This window comes from Salvelinus namaycush, chromosome 16 (assembly GCF_016432855.1).
Source record: "Salvelinus namaycush isolate Seneca chromosome 16, SaNama_1.0, whole genome shotgun sequence".
Taxonomy (NCBI): Eukaryota; Metazoa; Chordata; class Actinopteri; order Salmoniformes; family Salmonidae; genus Salvelinus; species Salvelinus namaycush.
The window spans coordinates 25,743,915-25,765,881 of NC_052322.1; the positions used below are offsets into that span (position 1 = coordinate 25,743,915).

Here is a 21,967-nt window from a genome sequence, read left to right on the forward strand (position 1 = left end):
CACACACATTTCTTCACACAGGGTCGTGGGGTGAGACAGGGATGCAGCTTAAGCCCCACCCTCTTCAACATATATATCAACGAATTGGCGCGGGCACTAGAACAGTCTGCAGCACCCGGCCTCACCCTACTAGAATCCGAAGTCAAATGTCTACTGTTTGCTGATGATCTGGTGCTTCTGTCACCAACCAAGGAGGGCCTACAGCAGCACCTAGATCTTCTGCACAGATTCTGTCAGACCTGGGCCCTGACAGTAAATCTCAGTAAGACCAAAATAATGGTGTTCCAAAAAAGGTCCAGTCGCCAGGACCACAAATTTCATCTAGACACTGTTGCCCTAGAGCACACAAAAAACTATACATACCTTGGCCTAAACATCAGCGCCACAGGTAACTTCCACGAAGCTGTGAACGATCTGAGAGACAAGGCAAGAAGGGCATTCTATGCCATCAAAAGGAACATAAATTTCAACATACCAATTAGGATCTGGCTAAAAATACTTGAATCAATCATAGAGCCCATTGCCCTTTATGGTTGTGAGGTCTGGGGTCCGCTCACCAACCAAGACTTCACAAAATGGGACAAACACCAAATTGAGACTCTGCATGCAGAATTCTGCAAAAATATCCTCCGTGTACAACGTAGAACACCAAATAATGCATGCAGAGCAGAATTAGGCCGATACCCACTAATTATCAAAATCCAGAAAAGAGCCGTTAAATTCTACAACCACCTAAAAGGAAGTGATTCCCAAACCTTCCATAACAAAGCCATCACCTACAGAGAGATGAACCTGGAGAAGAGTCCCCTAAGCAAGCTGGTCCTGGGGCTCTGTTCACAAACACAAACACACCCCACAGAGCCCCAGGACAACAGCACAATTAGACCCAACCAAATCATGAGAAAACAAAAAGATAATTACTTGACACATTGGAAAGAATTAACAAAAAAACTGAGCAAACTAGAATGCTATTTGGCCCTAAACAGAGAGTACACAGTGGCAGAATACCTGATCACTGTGACTGACCCAAACTTAAGGAAAGCTTTGACTATGTACAGACTCAGTGAGCATAGCCTTGCTATTGAGAAAGGCCGCCGTAGGCAGACATAGCTCTCAAGAGAAGACAGGCTATGTGCTCACTGCCCACAAAATGAGGTGGAAACTGAGCTGCACTTCCTAACCTCCTGCCCAATGTATGACCATATTAGAGAGACATATTTCCCTCAGATTACACAGATCCACAAAGAATTCGAAAACAAATCCAATTTTGATAAACTCCCATATCTACTGGGTGAAATTCCACAGTGTGCCATCACAGCAGCAAGATTTGTGACCTGTTGCCACAAGAAAAGGGCAACCAGTGAAGAACAAACACCATTGTAAATACAACCCATATTTATGCTTATTTATTTTCCATTGTGTACTTTAACCATTTGTACATTGTTACAACACTGTATATATATATATAATATGACATTTGTAATGTCTTTATTGTTTTGAAACTTCTGTATGTGTAATGTTTACTGTTAATTTTTATTGTTTACTTCACTTTTGTATATTATCTACCTCACTTGCTTTGGCAATGTTAACACATGTTTCCCATGCCAATAAAGCCCCTTGAATTGAATTGAATTGAATTGAATTGAATTGAATTGAATTGAATTGAATTGAATTGAATTGAGAGAGAGAGAGAGAGAGAGAGAGAGAGAGAGAGAGAGAGAGAGAGAGAGAGAGAGAGAGAGAGAGAGAGAGAGAGAGAGAGAGAGAGAGAGAAATGGGGGAAAGCCTGAATGCCCGTTTGCTGCCGTCTTGGTGTCCCTCCCCTCCACTCCTCTCCTCCCCCTCTCTTTATTCTCTCTGCACCCTTTGGCTGCTGAGGCACCTGAGTGTATCCTGAAATTTTCTTTCACACTCACACTTCCACCTCTGACTTATGGAGAGAGGAGACATATAGAGATAGAGCTATGCTCACAACACTACTGTGATGTGGTGATATGATTAGACTAGTATCTAGCCACAGACAATATACTTGCTAGGTCTATGTTGTTGTCTTAGGTCTCTCTTTATGTAGTGTTGTGCTGTCTCTCTTGTCGTGATGTGTGTTTTGTCCTATATATATATATTTTTTTTAAATGTTTTAATCCCAGCCCCCGTCCCTGCAGGAGGCCTTTTGTCTTCTGGTAGGCCATCAATGTCATAACTGACTTGCCTAGTTAAATAAAGTTTAAATTTAAAATTTAAAAATAAATAATTAAGTTCACACACATTGACCATGAGCGTACATTGGATTTGAGTGCCAAATGTATCAGTAATGTATCATACACATGCAACCATGACGGTAGCCGCGATTGCCAGTTGAGATTACAGAGTTTTATGGTGGCTGTCTACATAATACTAAACTCCTAGATCCAAGTGTTGCATAGCTGTAAAATCTAGTGAGCGAAATTAACACAAGACCAACATGTTATATTCCTTTTGTCTACTTTGTCTCAACCCATCAAAGTGCCAACAAACCCTTATAATGTTCTAACTGGGTCTCCATGTGGTGACATCACCCCCTGCAATGGTTGAATCCTCCTCATTGGGAAAATCCTGTTCCCATGACAACCCCCTACTCTATGTGTTCCAGCTTTCCTGTGCTAGTCGGGTAAGGAGGGAGGAGGTGAATGTGTGATGACATGTATTTGAAGATGGAGAACTAGATTAGTTGTGATAAATTGAGTAATTACTGAAAATCTCCTGCATTCCTAGGATCAGCTAACTGAAAAGAGCCTGCAAAGATATCCTTTAAAGTAGCAAGATTAAAGCAGTGAAGCTTTGAAGGCGATATGGCTAAGTTATATTATCTGAGTGGAAGAGGAGGAAGAATAGTATGTAGGAGGAGCCTGACCTCTGCTGGTATTCAGATAAAAGTGCAGCATTTCCAACACTGAATAAATGAAATAACCACACGCACACACGCACGCACACACACACCCACACACCCACACACACGTCACCCAACTTTATGCCAAGGATTCTACTTGAAACATACACTAGAAGAATATGTCTTCTGGAGAAATCCCAGAAGTGTCAATCATTGCCTTCCCTGAAGTGCACTAGCCTGGCCCTCAACTCTCCTCATGTCCTCTCCCCTCTATCCCATAACCTGTCTCAACCCCACGCCGTTTGTAAACCTCTTTCTAGGGAGCGTAGATAAATAACTATTCTCAAATCCAGTGCCTAAATCAACAACTTTCTATTGTCAGAGTGTGTTATTACTGAGAAGCTTGAATTGACTCTCCATGTTCCTCTCTGTCGCCAGTGTGTTGACATGCTTCTGACGCCAAAAACGACACAAATGAATTAACACAAATTAATCAGAAAGTTAATTTAAAGAGAGTTTGTGGTTTTGACTAAGGAGAGTCAGAGATAAACATAGACATCTGCAGAGTAGCACCATGTCTTTGTGAAGTACTTACGTGAATAGCAAATAGGCTTTTTTAAATTAGTTGTCTGATGTGGAGCTTGTTCCAACACTTCATGATACTATAAAACTATGTTAACTATGAAACACAAAGAGGTCATAGGCTACACTTATAGTGTAAACATGGGACTTACAATGTAAGTTAATTTATTTAACCTTTTTTAACAAGGCAAGTCAGTTGAGAACAAATTCTCATTTACAATGACTGCCTACCGGGGAACAGTGGGTTAACTGCCTTGTTCAGGGGCAGAATGACAGATTTTTACCTTGTCAGCTCAGGGATTCGATCCAGCAACCTTTTGGTTACTGGCCCAACGCTCCAGGCTACCTGCCGCCCCAAAATGAGACAGTACAAACTGTTTTCAGTTTCTAATGATACGTTTTGTTGATGATAATAGAACTTGCATAGAGCATAGACTTTGATTTGTGTATAGACGGGTTGGCGGACAACGTCAGATAGTTAGCAACAATGACAAGAAACTGCCATGTGGGGAATTGTAGATGGCTCATTTCTTGTTATTTATACCAAGTCTTGTTTTGAAGTGTCTTTGCTAATATGGCTAAAATTCGCTAGCTAGCAAACCAACAACTGTAACCATGTATTTTAGAGACAAGTGTTCATTGTGCAAAGGTATTTGTGTTTCAATAAACATTTAGAGACTAAATAGAGTTTAAATGTTATCAACAGTCTAAGCCAACCCCATCTGTTTTGCCCCATAGTTGCGCACACTTTGGTTTTGTTGCTAAACAACCAACCCGTCTATGTGTCCCAGGTAGTCTATTGGTAAGGTTATTTATTATTTGTGTAGCTACTAGGGGCCGTTTCTTTTTTTGGAGAAAAATCCATGATCACAAAAGATATTAAGGACTTCAAAATCCATGAAACCTATGAACCAGGCTGATGGAATACAAAAGCAATCTTTATCTGAGAGAATGCAATTGAAATTTGATATCAGACTGAGCACTGGTAATTTGCAGAGTAATGTGGACCAATAATTGCATTTTGATGGATTTGACCCCCTTTCAGATTTGGAAGTGAAAGGTCCTATACTGGGAAATCTTTCTGTAAATAAGCAATTTTACTTTCAATTGATTACAAGATTTTAAATCAAATCAAATTTTATTGGTCACATACAGTACACATGGTTAGCAGATGTTAATGCGAGTGTAGCAAAATGTGCTTCTAGTTCTGACAGTGCAGTAATATCTAACAAGTAATCTAACAATTTCACAACAACTACCTTATACACACAAATGTAAAGGGATGTAATAAAAATATGTACATATAAATATATGGATGAGCGATGGCCGAGCGGCATAGGCAAGATGCAATAGATGGTATAACATACAGTATATACTGTACATATGAGATGAGTAATGTAAGATATGTCAACATTATTAAAGTGGCATTATTTAAAGTGACTAGTGATCAATTTATTAAAGTGGCCAATGATTTGAGTCTGTATGTAGGCAGCATCCTCTCTGTGTTAGTAATGGCTGTCTAACAGTCTGATGGCCTTGAGATAGAAGCTGTTTTTCAGTCTCTCGGTCCCAGCTTTGATGCACCTGTACTGACCTTGTCTTTTGAATGGTAGCGGGGTGAACAGGCAGTGGCTCGAGTGGTTGTTGTCCTTGATGATCTTTTTGGCCTTCCTGTGACATCGGGTGCTGTAGGTGTCCTGGAGGGCAGGTAGTTTGCCCCCGGTGATGCGTTGTGCAGACCGCACCACCCTCTGGGGAGCCTTGCAGTTGAGGACGGTGCAGTTGCCGTCCCAGTCGGGGATACAGCCCAACAAGATGCTCTCAACTGTGCATCTGTAAAAGTTTGTGAGGGTTTTAGGTGACAAGCCAAATGTCTTCAGCCTCCTGAGGCTGCCTTCTTCTTCACCAAATGCGTGGACCATTTCAGTTTGTCTGTGATGTGTACGCCGAGGAACTTAAAACTTTCCACCTTCTCCACTGCTGTCCCATCGATGTGGATAGGGGGGGGGGGTGCTCCCTCTGCTGTTTCCTGAAGTCCACGATCATCTCTTTTTTTAATTGATGTTGAGAGAGAGGTTTTTTTCCTGACCACACACTCCGAGTACCCTCACCTCCTCCCTGTTGGCTGTCTCGTCGTTGTTGGCAACCAAGCCCACTACTGTTGTGTCATCGGCAAACTTGATGATTGAGTTGGAGGCGTGCATGGCAACACAGTCATGGGTGAACAGGGAGTATAGGAGGGGGCTGAGCACGCATCCTTGTGGGGCCCCAGTGTTGAGGATCAGCGAAGTGGAGATGTTGTTTCCTACCTTCACCACCTGGGGGCGGCCCGTCAGCTAGCCCAGGACCCAATTGCACAGAGCGAGGTTGAGACCCAGGGCCTCAAGCTTAATGATGAGCTTGGAGGGTACTATGGTGTTGAATGCTGAGCTGTAGTCAATGAACAGCATTCTTATATAGGTATTCCTCTTGTCCAGATGGGATAGGGCAGTGTGCAGTGTGATGGCGATTGCATCGTCTGCAAACTGAAGTGGGTCTAGGGTGGCAGGTAAGGTGGAGGTGATATGATCCTTAACTAGTCTCTCAAAGCACTTCATGATGACAAAAGTGAGTGCTACGGGGTGGTAGTCATTTAGTTGAGTTATCTTTGCCTTCTTCGGTACAGGAACAATGCTGGCCATCTTGAAGCATGTGGGGACAGCAGACTGGGATAGGGAGCGATTGAATATGTCCGTAAACACACCAGCCAGCTGGTCTGCGCATACTCTGAAGACGCGGCTAGGGTTGCCTTCTGAGCCAGCAGCCTTGTGAGGGTTAACACGTTTCAATGTCTTACTCACATCGGTCACGGAGAAGGAGAGGAGGATCCACCAGTCCTTGGTAGCGGGCCGCATCAGTGGCACTGTATTATACTCAAAGCGGGCAAAGAAGGTGTTTAGTTTGTCTGGAAGCAAGACGTCGGTGTCCGTGACGTTGTCACGCCCTGACCTTAGAGAGCCTTTTTTATTCTCTATTTGGTTAGGTCAGGGTGTGACTAGGGTGGGCAATCTATGTTGGATTTCTATGTTGGCCTGGTATGGTTCCCAATCAGAGGCAGCTGTCTATCGTTGTCTCTGATTGGGGATCATACTTAGGCAGCCTTTTCCCACCTTAGTTTGTGGAAAATTGATTTTGTATAGTTGCTGTGTAGCCTGCAGAACTTTACGTTCGTTTTGTATTTTGTTGTTTTTCGGTGTTCATTTTCAATAAAGTAAGATGTTCGTCTACCACGCTGCACCTTGGTCTCCTCATTCAAATGACGAGCATAACAGACGTGACTGGTTTACTTTTTGTAGTCCGTAATTGCCTGTAGACCCTGCCACATACGTCTCGTGTCTGAGCCATTGAATTGCAACTCCACTTTGTCCCTATACCGACATTTCGCTTGTTTGATTGCCTTGCGGTGGGAATATCGACACTGTTTTTATTCGGCCATATTCCCAGACATCTTTCAATGATTGAATGCGGTGGTTCGCGCTTTCAGTTTTGCGCGAATGCCGGCTTCTATCCACGGTTTCTGGTTAGATTAGGTTTCAATAGTCACAGCGGGTACAACATCTCCCTATAAACTCGCTCACCGAGTCAGCGTATAAATCGATGTTATTCTCTGAGGCTTCCCGGAACATTTCCCAGTCTGCGTGATCAAAACAATCTTGAAGCATGGATTCCGATTGGTTAGACCAGCGTTGAATGGTTTTAGTCACGGGTACATCCTGTTGAAGTTTCTGCCTATAGGACGGTAGGAGGAATATTGAGCCGTGGTCGGATTTCCCGTAGGGAGGGCGCGGGAGGGCCTTGTATAAATTGCGGAAGTTAGAGTAGCAGTGGTTCAGTGTATTGCCCACGCGAGTGCTACAGTCAATGTGCTGGTAGAATTTAGGTGGCCTTGTTCTCAAATTAACTTTGTTAAAATCCCCAGCTACAATAAATGCAGCATCAGGAATTCTAGGTCAGGTGAACAGAAGGACTTGAGTTCCTGTATGTTGTTATGATTACACCATGAGTCTTTAATCATGAAGCATACACCCTTCTTCTTACCAGAGAGATGTTTGTTTCTGTCTTCTGTTTTCTTTTCTAGCGCGACGCATGAAGAAACCCGGTGGCTGTACCGACTCCGACAACATATCCCGAAGGAGCCATGTTTCCATGAAACAGAGAATGTTACCATCTCTGATGTCTCTCTGGAAGGCAACCCTTGCCCTAATTTCGTCCACCTTGTTGTCTAGAGACTGGACATTGGTAAGTAACATACTCGGAAGCGGTGGGTGGAGTTCACGCCTTCGAAGTCTGACCAGGTGGCCGCTCCGTCTACCTCTCCTGCGGCGATGTTGTTTTGGGTTGGCCTCTGGGATTAGGTCCAATGTCCTGTGTGGTGGTCCAAACAAAGGATCCGCTTCGGGAAAGTTGTATTCCTGGTCGTAATGTTGGTAAGTTGACATCGCTCTTATATCCAATAGTTCTTCCCTGCTGTATGTAGTAATTGGGCTGTATGTTTTCTGGGCTAACAATGTAAGAAATAATACATTAAAAAACAAAATGCTGCATAGTTTCCTAAGGACTCAAAGCCTCGAAGTGAGGCGACCATCTCTGTCGAGGCCATCTACTAGTTGTATTTAAAAAGTGCCATTATTCAAAACACAGTTCATGAAGACCGTTATTTGCTCAATCTGCTAACATCACAACTGCACTCTTTTCAGAGTTCACCAACACATAGGCCAAGCACAACAATATGATCACTGGGAAACATTTGACTGAAACAACGAAGGGTACAGATACGTGTCCAACATACAGTAGCAACCCACCCCACATTTTTTGCAATTTAAAAAAAATTAAAAAATATATAAAATAAATAAAGCTTGGTCTCTTTCTTGAGTAAGGCAGCTCCAAAATGCATGTGTTTCAGCCTAGCTCAGTGCTTTCTGTGGTGGTGGGGCAAGCCAGCAGAAAATACAGAGCATTGCGCCGTGATTGGCTCAGTGTTCTGTCACCCATGGGGACACAACGTCACCGCCAAGTCTAAGTGGAGACCTTGAAAATTCTCACCCCATGGGTGCTGCCATAGACTTACATTAGAAGTGCCTATCTAAGAAGGTTCAAGGTCATTGGCCACAGATAAAATTACGTCAAATCACTTTATATGTACAGTAGCTTTGATTGGACTGACAACATCATACGTCAACATCATACTTTCAAAATCTTAGCTAGCAGTCATCATCATGAATAAAGTCGGCAAATCCTTTTAAATCCATGTCTTTTGAAGAGAAATTAGAGATAAAACGTATCAGTGCTCATCATCCATAGGACATAAACATTACACAACAAGTTGGAAATTGCAAATTCAACAATGAGTGGTTTGTAAGGAATCAATGACAGTGGCTGTTTGGTCCCAAATCTGGGATTAAGGGGCTATTTTCCGTGTTTAAAATTATAAACATTCAACATTGGCCATGCTGTCAAGGAAGCATGATTTGTGCCGCTCTCAAAACAACTGTTAACTCCGAACTGAGTGAGTTCAAGACAACTGGGAAGTCGGGAATAAACGAGCTCCGACTGGGAAAATACATTTTGAACGGTCATCCAACTCGAAATTGTAAATCCGGCCTATTTCAAGAGCTACGACCTGAAGATCAATGACGTCATCATGATTCAACCTTGTTTTTTTCAGAGTTCCCAGTTGTTTTGAAAGTACCATAAATCCAGAGAATGCCAGACTTTGATGATAAAATGTGCCCACCTTCCTGTTCAAGTGAGCACAGCACAACAAGGTGAATCCCAAAATATATTGTATGCTGCTGCATAAATAATGTTAATATGCCAGGGATATATGTATACTGTAGTCAAGAGAGTAATACTAAGTGTATGTTGTGTAGTAAGATGTTAGTAGCCCATGTGCCTCACCCTAATAATTTGGTCTTTTTACCCCTCTTCATTTCACCTATTGTTCTGACTTGGTGGTGCACATGTAGCCTTTAACCTGTTTTAGAGAAATGTAATCACTGAATATTGTAAGAGCTTTCATTGTCTGCTTATGTGCCCCCTTTATTTATCCTACGGTTCTGAGTTGATGTACAGGGAGAACACTGTAAGAATGGCCCATGTTTTGAATTCTGTCGCTGTACATTTCAAAAGTGCTATACAAATAGTTATATTGACTATGTCCGTCCTAGCTCGCTCATTAATGTCTTAATCGAAATTACGTATTGCCTCTTATCCGCTTGTCGTCTCCTTATGCCATAGCTTGTACATCTCAATTGTCATTAGAAACCACATTTGTTTAAGCAAGTCAGCCATATCAGCTATGTTTCTTTAAAAGGCAGTAAATGAGGCTGAATTAACTGTTTTGCTGCCATACAAAGCTCCTATGTTAGCCAGGTGTAGCAGCGGTAAGATGTTGGGACTGCTGTTGGGACAGCTTTATGTAGGCCCTAACAGTTTGTGGGCACCGTTTATCACCGCTATAGTGCAATTAATGTATTGTTTAGTGTTGTGTTGTGTACTGGCTTTGCTGGCATGCATCCCACTTTTTTTTGTTGCCCCAAATAGGTTTACAGGGAGGTGTCTGTGGCTGTCCCAACATGTGGATTGCTACTGGAGAGTTTTACCTCATTTGACTCGCTGATGGCTTAGAACCGTGTTCCCTAAACATGCATAATGCTTCTACTGTTCCTAGCACAATGAAACCAAAACATTGACTCAACGATTGCTGGATGAAAACCACTGGAAAGATTATCTATTATATTAACAAGATATTCAAATGACCGCTTGAATACATGTCCTCAATGATGGAAGGCAGGCGAGATCAGGTGGGACCATTCTAGCCAATAAGAGGGCAGATGTGCGTGTGAACAACAGACACAACTAAGTAGTTTTTCTCAAAGTTGCTGGAATTCCACGTGCATCCACTTATATCAGTACATTTGTAACAGCTTAAACATTATGAAACTTCTATTCGATCAAATAAGCCTCACGTAATTAGAACCTCTCTCATATACCTCCATAAAAAAGGAGCTTATCTCACGTGGACAGAATTGACTGCTCTCTTTTTCCCCTTCTGCTGTATTTCCTAATCTACTTCTCCCCCTTTTTTCCCCTTTCTCTCCAAAACTACGGGTAGCACTTTTTGCTCCGCACGACACGTTTCGATGACACAAGCCTAAATGGCCGTTTTGTCCTCAAAAGCGTGGGCTTTTGGGCTATGATGCCTTGCCTGCAGCTAAATTGGCAAGGTCTTTGGCTGCACTGTCAGGAAATTGCATTAATCCAAACTGGGCTGAAGTAATTTCCCTTGGCTCTTAAAGCGATGCCAGAGCCGAGGCTCAGTCCTGGATAACAGGGATAGGAGGCCTCAGGGCCAGACGAAGCCTCCTCCTCCATCTGCCTCCTAATTGGTTTAATGACTGTAATTATCTGGTGGAGTTCACATTGTGCACCAACGATTAATGGCCCCCAAAACATATGTAGACAGGAGGAAATTGGGGGGGGGGGGGGGGGGGGGGGGCTGCGCAAGACTGTGGACCAAGATAAATGGATGAATGGTCTTATCATTTTTGTGTTTCTTTGTTTTCTGTGAAATGTGCTAAACCCTGAAGGTTCCTATATCCAGATGAGGTAGCAACACTGGAGAGAGTGAATAATATTGAGGCTTAATTCTTAAAAGTCTAAACTGTTGTTGGAGGGGTGGGGGGTTCTAAGCTGACATATGGAATTGTTTTAAGATGGTCATACTATGGATCATTTAGCTATTTGATTTTGAATTTTAGGACCCCTTTAGGTATAAATATATATATATATATATATATATATATATATATATATATATATATATATATATATATATATATACAAAACATGTATTTGATAAAATATTGAATTTGGCCTTTACTACTATAGTTTAGAGAAATACACTGAATAACACATTTATAAATGGCAAAAAAGACAGTCAAAATATAAATCATAAGAAACAAAGTTTTGAAGTGTCTGTCCTATATCTAGGCAATATAAGAAAGCTCAGGAAATATATATTTTTTTATTTACACATATTTTACCCCTTTTTTTGGGTAGGCTCAAAACTATCTTCATACTTCCTTTCATTTTTTTAAATCGGTACCGGTTACCTTCAGACGAGTCCCGTGACACTTGTGGTGGTCGCAGAGCAAAACGGAGAACACCGTCATGTTTGGGAGAGTCTCTCTCCCCTTTCCATAGAGTGGTGACCATAATAGTTTGTAGGTCAAACCGTTCGGACGCTACAGATGTTTTCGTGAGAAGACCAATTTTCAGGATGTCTCATGGTCTGACAAACACTGCTCTTGCTCTGCCACCTTTCACCACAGATGCGGAAGTGTGAAATCGGCGGATGTGGTGGATTGAGACACATCCAAAGCAAAAACAACTGATATAGCTTAAACTGACAGATTTTGATGGGGATTTTTTTAGTGGGTTACTTACTTAGATGGTGCGTCAATCGACTCCAGGGGGTTAAATGGCTAATCCAAATTGAAAATAATTTAGACCGAACCTGGACCCCATATGTACAACTATTTAAGACTATACCACCCAGGCTGTGTGTTGTTAAAATCTAAAAGCTTTTGCAGAGCAAAATCCTCCTGCGATGAAGCACCAATGAGACTCCACACAGACATATAAACGGCAATTAAATGGTATTCTGTAAAATAGGTAAAATAAGTTCTGGAGTGAAGACTTTTTCAGAAGCACAAACTGAAACCTTTTGTCTCTGTTTTCTGGTACCGCGTCCGGTATGGAAAGGTGTCTCTGGGGCCCGAGCCTAGTACTAGAAAACAGAGACAAAAAGTAGCTTTTACCTTCAGTATTCAGGAATTCATTTAAATCATTAATTGTGCTAGCAATCAGAAACACTAGCCTCCCGAGTGGCGCAGCGGTTTAAGGCACTGCAGTGCGTGAAGCGTCACTACAGACCCAGGTTTGATCCCAGGCTGTGTCACAGCTGGCTGTGACCGGGTGATCCATGAGGCGGCGCACAATTGGCCCAACCTCATCCGGGTTAAGGGAGGGTTTAGCCAGCTGGGATTTACTTGTCCCATCGCTCTGTAGTGACTCCTTTTGGTGGGCCTGGGCACCTGAAAGCTGACTTCGGTTGCCTTGACGGTGTTTCCTACAACACATTGGTGCGGCTGGCTTCCGGGTTAAGTGAGCGGTGCGGCTTGGCAGGGTTGTGTTTTGCAGGACGCATGCCTCTCCCGAGTCTGTAGTGGAGTTGCAGCGATCGGACATGACTAACTACCAATTGGGGAGAAAAATGGGTAAAAGTACCCCAAAAAATGTATGCAATCGGAAACACTGCAATAATCTTATAGGACTTTTTAGATGAGAATGCAAAGAAAACTGGAAAATTGGGGAAAGAGAATAATTTTCAAAAGCATGAGAGTAAGGGAAAGAAAGGAGAGCTGAAAGAAGAAGGAAGACCAATATAGACACAAATTGGAGGATGTGTTTTTTGGTCAGGAACCCATCTCTAAAATTAGTATGGATGTAAATTCCACGGTGTTGCCGGTTTTGAATCCACACATGAAAATGAGAGCTACGCAGAATAAAAAAGGAGTGGACGGGAGAAGTCATACATGAACAGTAGCATGGTCGTTTCTTTTCCACAATGGCCATTTTCCAGAAGAACAGAGACATCTTTAAAGCCACAAAAGTAGGAAAGCTAAAAAGAGTGAAAGCCACAGCGGGCCACCACACAGAAGAATCCACAGGGTAGGCTTTACTTTAACCATGTGTCCCATTCGCAGGCATCGACTCACAGCCTTCAACACAATCACCACACATGCTATTGGGTTCTGCAGCTAAGCCGCGCACAAATATATGCATGCACACACACACGCACGCGCACGCACGCACGCACGCACAAACGCACAATGAAATTACTCTACATACAGTCACTGAAAACTTTTACGTTTTAATGTCACATGTTGTAATACAGTCAAATGCCTTTCTTGCAAGCTCCAAACCCAAGAATGCACTAATCAATAACAATGTAATACTAAAAATAACAAGGTAGACCAAAAACACACAATATAAAAATAAGAAACACACGATGGGTCAGTTCCAGTACCAAATTCACAATGTGCAGTGATACTGGATCGATAGAGGTAAATATGTATAGGGTTAAGGTGACTAGGCATCAGAATAAATGATAAACAGAGTAGCAGCAGTGCATATTTTTTTATTTTACCAGGCAAGTCAACAAATTCTCATTTTCAATGACGGCCTAGGAACAGTGGGTTAACTGCTTTTGTTCAGGGCAGAACAACAGATTTTTACTTGTCAGCTCGGGGATCCAATCTTGCAACCTTTCGGTTACTAGTCCAACGCTCTAACCACTAGGCTACCTGCCGCCATATATGATGATTGTATGTGAGTGTGTGTAGAGTCATTATAAATGCATGTGCATATTATGTGTGTGTGAGCAAATTATGAAGTGAGTGTTTGTATGTGTGTTGGAGTATCAGTGTGCGTAGTGTGTAGGGCCCTGTCAGTATACATAGACACAGCGCAAAAATAAGAAAACAAATACAAAAGGTCAACTCAGTCTGTGTAGCCACAGCAACTGTTTGTTGGCTTAAATTGACATGGATTCCCACACAAACATCGATACACACATTTAGCAAAGAAATAGCTTGTGGTTCTGCTCTTGTTTTTCCCTCTGGGACCATTTAAAAAAAGGTTCCACCACATATGAGAACCCTAAAGATGGAAAATGGTAGACTTTCTTGAAGACTCTTGACCATTTCTAGGCATTGCATTCACCTTAGAGTCCTAGAACACATACTCTGTTCTAGCCTAAGTCAAGGACAAAGACCACGACAAGGTCATGCTTACATGACTATCACTGTTCCCATGCTCGGTCTACCTGTTAGTTCTGTGTTGGCCGACTTTCCCAGCTATATTAATTCCGGATTTAAATATTTACATAACTTTTCTCATATGTTCATCTTATCTATGGAAGGCATTATAGGCTTTGTTACCTGCATTAATCAATCCCAGCTAATTCAAAATGGACAACGCCAGACCCCAAGGTCAGCCTGAATGAGATTAGGAGAGGCTTGGTCAACACCACAAAGTGCAATTTAGAGAAAGGCAGGTCTGGTCTTGCTAGACTGCATGGCACAGTGGTTTTCAGTCATCTGCATTTTGACCCGGACTCATTAGAGATCTTAAATCTCGAAAAGTCAATGATGCCAGTTGAGTAAGTGGCTAATGATCGGTCTTATTATGTTGAGTTAAACATAAGCCTAATGTTCTTGGGAGAAGTTCTGATACTACGCTGGTGGTTTCCCAAATGGGGAAAGTAATTTAATTGTAGATCAAGATATCATCTCTTTTGAAACAAACAAAAACACAAGATAATCATCAAGAAATTGAAAATGTTTAACGTTTGGACCAACTGTGATTAAGCTGTTATCAAGTCTAGCTTTTTACATCACTGTTAGTTTATTTGCTATGATAATCTAATGCCCTTTCTATCTCAAATTATTTCAGTGATGTTGACACGAACTGCATTCATATCAAGCCAATACTGGAATTAAGTTATTGTAACGCTCTACTCTAACATAAGCAAATAGATGTTTGTGACTCAAAATGAGTAAACAGCCACATTAAAATGCTATCCAGGTTTAGTTTACACATTCTTTCCCATGTAGCCAATCTGGGGAAAAAAAACATGGATACAGAAAATCGAAATCCTCAGTACTGTGTGTGTGTAAAATACAATCAATAAGTGAACAATGCAAAAGGAAATCAAATTTCAGGCTTTATTGTAAGTGGTGTTTTTTGGCGCGTCAATCATTGGTCAACGGCAACGAATGGAATCAAATATGAATGAAGGGCAACGAATGGAATCAAATATGAATGAAGGGCAAGGAAAAGTTTGTGACAAGACAACCTTCAATTACGAATAAATCCCAGCTCAGTGTAATTATGTCAATAAATAAAAGTCAAAAATAAATAGACTATTAAATAAAGTGTAAAACAAAGAGTTTACTTTTGAAATCAAGAAATTGTTAATTTGTCTGTAAGACAGCTACAATAAGAGTGGGCATCCCTTTGATGAAAGTTACCTAAATTGAACATAAAATGTGTAATTGTCCTATAAAAAGCAGTAAAATATGCTTACAAAGTCCAATTATACAAAAGGCAATAAACCCCTCCCCCCAAAAAAAATCCCTTTTCCAAATGAAAATCTAGAAAACTAATAAGAAAAGTACTATAGACTTCTATATTCATATATGAAACAAGGAGCATAAGATGTGAAATAAGACAATCCAAAAAAGTTAAAGCAAAAAGTCAAGTCGTGAAGAGAGTCAGTAACAAACCGTCATCTTTTTAGAGCATTGGGATAAATGACTAGTACCAGATCTGTTTGTGCTCTTGCCAACTCTATTGTTTGGTGTGTTGGCAAGAGCACGAACTGATCTGGGAAAACTATTGGATATGGATGAGCTGGTCAATTAAGACTGAAGAAAACTGATACTTTCTTGGCATTACCAGAAACAAGCACTTTATCAATGAAATGCATTGAGAGGAAAAATAATACACTGAGTGTAATGGTATCTGCATTCTCAAAGCAAATTGTTTCATCCCATAAAACACTTGTTACTAAACACCAAATAAGAAATATGGATAAAGCAATTAGAACAAGAAAATAATGGTAAATCTAAGTTGTGATTTAAAAAAAATACTTTTACTGTCACATTGAAATTGCATATCAAACTACACTTTACATTCTCTGAAATCATCGCAACAAGAATTTCTAATCCTAAATCATCTATTTAATAAAAAAAAATTGGGCATTTGTATTTTCAACCAACTTTGAAAAAAAGGCATGTAATCCTGACTTGATAAAGCTTGACACAATACCTTTCAAAATTAAATCCATCATAAAATGGGTCGTTCCACCAAATACGTACCTTTTGAGTAGCGTAACTTGGTGAAAATAAACGTTTTATTTCACATAATTATAACATTCTGTCATAAAGAGCACATGTTCAAATTATAAATATATATTTTTTTAAGTGCCAAATAAAGTAACAGGGTTGACGACTTAATCTTAAAGCAGCCATAAATCCCCTTGTGACAGAGGGAATGGAAGCTTGTGTGCAGCAGTGGCAATTGAATGCAAGTTTCACAAACAATGAAATTGTTAAAAGATTTCTAGCCTGTCTATCCATGGGTAACAGGGTTGACGTGTTATACTCGACCCACTCAGTTTTCCAACACAAAACGTCCAAAATGAGTAGAACTAGCTCACCTGCTTTCAGATTTTACTATTAAATGTTCAATGTCTCTTCTGAAACAATTTTTTTCCAACATGGAATAGTTTCACCATATTAAAACGAGAGTTAATTTCACATAACAGGGTTGACCATAAAATAAGGTACAGGTGTTTAATTTATTTTTTTTAAGTTATGAAATCACTGACATTAAATAAATAATAATCTTCAGAAATGACTGTCAAAGCCACAAAATAACTAGGGCTTACAATGATGGTGAACATTTGGACAAATGTTGGGGTTAAGCGGGTTAAAATCTTCCTAGGGAGTCAAAGAGGATAAACTGAGGGACTTGTCAAAATGATGCATTTTGGCACTTTAGTAAGTATTCATTCACATAAAAAATCTGATTTGTTGTATTTTCCATGTGGTCTATATTAAATATAACATGCTTTTTATTTGTGCACAATGTGTACTTAAAATATCAAAGGGACGAAAAGGAGCTCATTTCGTGGAACGACCCAAATTTAACAAATTCTTTCAGCTGCCTCATTTTATTTCAAATGATCTTCCTATGGCATGATGATAATAATAACGGCAAGATAGATGTTTTAGATGAGACAACTCAACCCAGTTGTTACTTATTTAAGTGCTTCAATATAAGTGATGTTCTTGATCCCAATCAATTAACACAAGCTTTTGCGGCCAGTTAAACTGAACATGATGAGTACCTCATATCTTTTCACGTTATTTTCATATAAACACAAATTCATATCATAGCTTAACATCTAAATCAAGCCTAGATAAGGCACAACAGTAGCCAACAACATCCCAAACTGGACTAAGACAATAACCTCAAGACTGTGGCATACACAAATGCACCATCATGTCAACATACGTCCTGCCCAGGCCCATTCATGTCCACTCTCTGCTTCGAGTCTATTCTCATTAGTTTAGCAAGAGATTACATGGACCACAATGCATTTCACTGGCACCAACACCGCCAGACTCATACCCAAAAGGCCACAGCAGTCCACTTCACACAAATAATTGCTTTGGTGTAAGTGGTTTTGTGACTTCTTAATTTCCTCTTCTCAATATTAGTTGCTATGGAAACAAGAGACAACCTCGGAACAAGCTATTCCAAGACTTCTATCAATTGATTAGTTTCCGGGGAGAGAGGGGAAGCATGCAAACAAAATATTAACAAAGATTGGGGATTGAAATGTATCTGTACAACTGACATGGATAATACAACATATATACAGTATATAATATACACAGTCTAATCAATACATCTATTGTTGTAAAAATACTCCATTCTTTTTTTTTTTTAGATACGCTTAACAAGTCTGTTAGAAATCTTTAAGATTGTACAGTATTTTCAGTCTCTTTTGGCTAGACCATGCCCCTAAGAAGTTCTGTTTGTCTGTCCAAAGCCGTCCCCGCAGCTCCGCTCCAGTCCAACACAGAGTTCAAAGTTCAGTCAGAGTGCTGCCCAACTCATATTCCTGCACCACTAGCATTGGGTCACACTGCAAATACACTCAGGGTGCTGGTCTGGTCTTTCAAGCCCAGGATGCTGTATGCAATTCTCTTCAGGTGGCCGGGCAGTCTTACGCCAATGTTCTTGATATCCCTGTGAAAAAGAAAGCACAAGAAAGCAATTCAGATATAGAGCCACTGGATAGCAACAGAGGAATTCACACCTTGACCTGGTTTGGATTCCCTTCAAACTAATTTCTTCAGTGTTCCCTTCCTTTAGGTAATATATATGAAACTGGATGTGAAAGCAAAGCTTTTGAAAATAACCTCTTGGGACTAGCCAGGAGGACAGTTTCTCATTTTCAAGACAGGGCAAACATGAGGCAAACCCCTCAGACAGGCACACGTGACAGAATCTGGTGAAGGCGTGCCACATCCAAGTCCCTCATTTCCAGGTTTAATTACAGTCTTAATTAGTTAATGAGGATTCTCCATCTCGCCCATGAATCAGTTGCCTGTCGAGCAGAGGGAGTGTCGTAAATAGTTCAGTCGAGTGCTTCCAGATGACAAGAGAAGGAGCATGGGACCGTAAAATCTCACCATGGAATATGACACACACTTCAAAAGAGGTTTCCCGTTTCCACACAGGCCTTTTTCTTAGGATTAAAAGGAAAGCCTCATCGGTAGATAATCTACCTCCCAGATACTGTGTTTATTGAATGAGTGATATATTTCTGGTTACAGTGCCTTCGTCTGGGTATTTTGTTCATTTTTTGGGTTGTGCGTTGGTCCAAAGTCCTCTCCTTATCCACAAATGTGCTACGCTTTCTTAATTTCCCTTATCTCCACATTGCCCCTTCTAGTGTAGTGGCTGTCCTCTCTTCTTATCCTCCTCCTCCTTTCCTTTCATGTTGCATAAACCATGAGGGCCTTTGCCCTACACAGCCAGGACCAGCAGTTTCAGGCTGCTGCAGAAGTGCTGCCCTGGGCTGCTGGTGTGGGCGAAGGAGGGATGGAGGAATAATTGAAAAAAGGAAGGGAGGGAGAAAGAGAGGGGAGTGAGCAAATCACAAGTCACCACCACAAGGCCACCGCAAATGAGCCTGCTCTTTCTCGCACTCCATTATTTTTTCCATCTCACTAGTTTTCTTGAGTTGTAGAGAGGTCCGAGTTTATATTGTCCATAAACGGTTCTCTGGCTGTCGAAAGCTCCTTTTTCAAAATCAAAACCCCCAAACACTTGGAAAACTAAGGACTTAGCTTGGGAACCAGTTGTTCGACATTGTGCAAATAGTGTATACATCTCTATTTAATATATTCCTATACTCTCATCCAATCTTAGATTTGTCTTGTTTGTGATCAATTGTTTTGTTGAACATCATCTCATTAAGTAACAGACAGAATGTCCCACAAAAATCTAATAAAAAGCTTTAAAAAAAAAACACTACTCACACATTCTTCATCTGCAGCACCTGGTCCATGGTGACCACTCCAGCGCAGGTGAAGTTCTCACTGTACTGGCTCATCTTGATGGACTCCAGCCACTCTGACACCGACCTGAAGGGTGAGCCGTCCGAACCACTTGTGCTGGGCAGGCGGATGGATACGCTGGAGGAGGGAAAGTAGGGCAGAATGAGCGATCATCATCACCAGCTGCCCGACAATAGACAGAGACGACTGTGATTACCCAGCGAGGAAACGGTGAGCTAAAAACCGGTTGGTGCAGCTATGGGGTAAATGACAAAAAAACCTGACAGATCTTTGTCTTTTGTGTCTAAAACATGTTCAGACACCAGCACACATACAGAGACATCAAGTAGCATAGTGGTTAAAGGTCGCTAATTCCCGAGCAGACAAGGTGAAAAACCTGTCGATATGCCCTTGAGCAAGGCACTTAACCCCAATTGCTCCAGAGTTGCCGTTGATTTTTTATTTTATTTTTATTTAACCTTTATCTATCTAGGCAACAGAACTTTGTAAGGCACTACATCTCAGTGCAAGAGGCATCACTATAGTACCTGGTTCGAATCCAGGCTGTATCACATCCGGCTGGGATTGAGAGTCCTATAGGGCGGCGCACAATTCGGCCCAGCGTCGTCGGCGCACAATTTGGCCAAAGCCCGACAACGCTGGGCCAATTGTGTCATTGTAAATAAGAATTCTTATTTACAATGACGGCCTACTCCGGCCAAACCCCGACGACGCTGTGCCAAATTGTGCGCCGCCCTATGGGACTCCCAATAACGTCCAGATGTGATACAGCCTGGATTCGAACCAGGTAATATAGTGATGCCTCTTGCATTGAGATGTAGTGCCTTAGACCGCTGCGCCACTCGGGAGCCCAAAGTAGGGCTGATGGGATATGCAACAAACACATTTCCAATTCACAGAGGAGTGTTAATACACACTTGTACATGTGTGAAATTGGACAAATATAAGCACCCAACAATTGATTACTAAACATGCACACATTATGCTGCCACATTATCCTCCTAATAATTTGCTTTTTCTTGTGCTCCACTTGGTTTCACCGTTTCATGGATATACTTTGCTGTGTAATTTCCTTCTAGAGAGTACTCATACCGGGGGTCGAAGTCTGCGATAGCCTTCAAGGACTCTGGGCTCCTGAGCAGCTTGTCCAGCAGGCTGACGATGTCCGGGAAACGGGGCCTCTTGGAGCGGTCCTGCAGCCAGCACTGCAGCATGAGCTGGTAGACGGCTGATGGGCAGTCCATGGGCGCTGGCAGCCTGAACGCCTCGTTGATGGCCTTCATCACCTGACAAACAGAGGCTAGAGGTTTAGTTTAGTTTATTCGCACCAAAGAAAACAAGTAATAGACAACAATACAGATTTTTTTATTTTTTTATTAACGGTGTGCAGGTGTGGTTGGAAGCCCAAGGGCTGATATGAAAACCACACCACAAAACTATATACGATACATTAGTACACAAATATAAAAGGTTTGTTAAAAGGGATAACAAAACCTACTAATTATAAATGTATAAATTAATTGATTAGTAATCCATTAAAAAAAAAAAAAAAATGATGTTAAACCAGGTGGAAAAAGTACCCAATAAGTAAAAGATACAGTAATAGAAAAATGACTAAAGTAAAAGTGAAAGTCACCCCAAAAAATACTACTTGAGTAAAAGTCCAAAAGTATTTGGTTTTAAATATACTTAAGTATCAAAAGTAAATGTGTGTGCGCGCATGTGAGTGTGTGAGCGTTAGGCTATATGGAGGAGATTACTGAGTAGTTTGTTTCATCAGGCTGACCCCCAGTCTTCGCAAGTTACTGAGGGATGATGATGTTTTGGCAATGTGAAGAATTCCAGAGTATGGTACCTACACTTGAATTGAGGTTCACTGAGCTGTTATGATAGTTCGCACTAGCCTTCCCGTTAGCTATTATTTCATTGGTTTCCATTGGTTTACGTTAGTGTTAGCAGTGTGGCTCTAATTGGAACTATAAGGCTTCCTGCCTTGTTTGGCTTCGTTAGCATTAGCATTGTAGTGTACCTCGCAGTTGCTCATGTCCCAGTAGGGCCGCTCGCCAAAGGCCATGACTTCCCACATGACGATGCCGAAGCTCCACACGTCGCTGGCCGAGGTGAATTTCCTGTAGGCAATGGCCTCTGGGGCTGTCCAGCGGATGGGGATCTTACCACCCTGTTGGAGGGGAAACAAGTGTACAATACACTCAGGTCAGAGCCCAAAAAATACATTGTTTTGTTCAATTCAATT

General features: G+C 41.4%; 1 protein-coding gene across 1 annotated transcript in view; it reads right to left on the reverse strand.

Moving 5' to 3' along the window:
• Positions 1–16,944: 16,944 nt before the first annotated feature.
• Positions 16,945–21,967, reverse strand: part of epha2b (eph receptor A2 b) — a 32,397-nt gene continuing 27,374 nt past the window's right edge. The window contains exons 13-16 of the mRNA XM_039011500.1: positions 21,743–21,892; positions 20,806–20,999; positions 19,675–19,830; positions 16,945–18,376 (exon numbers count right to left, since the gene is read on the reverse strand). Coding sequence (XP_038867428.1) covers positions 18,268–18,376; positions 19,675–19,830; positions 20,806–20,999; positions 21,743–21,892 — 609 coding nt within the window. The 3' untranslated portion in view covers positions 16,945–18,267. The remainder of the gene's footprint in view (positions 18,377–19,674; positions 19,831–20,805; positions 21,000–21,742; positions 21,893–21,967) is intronic.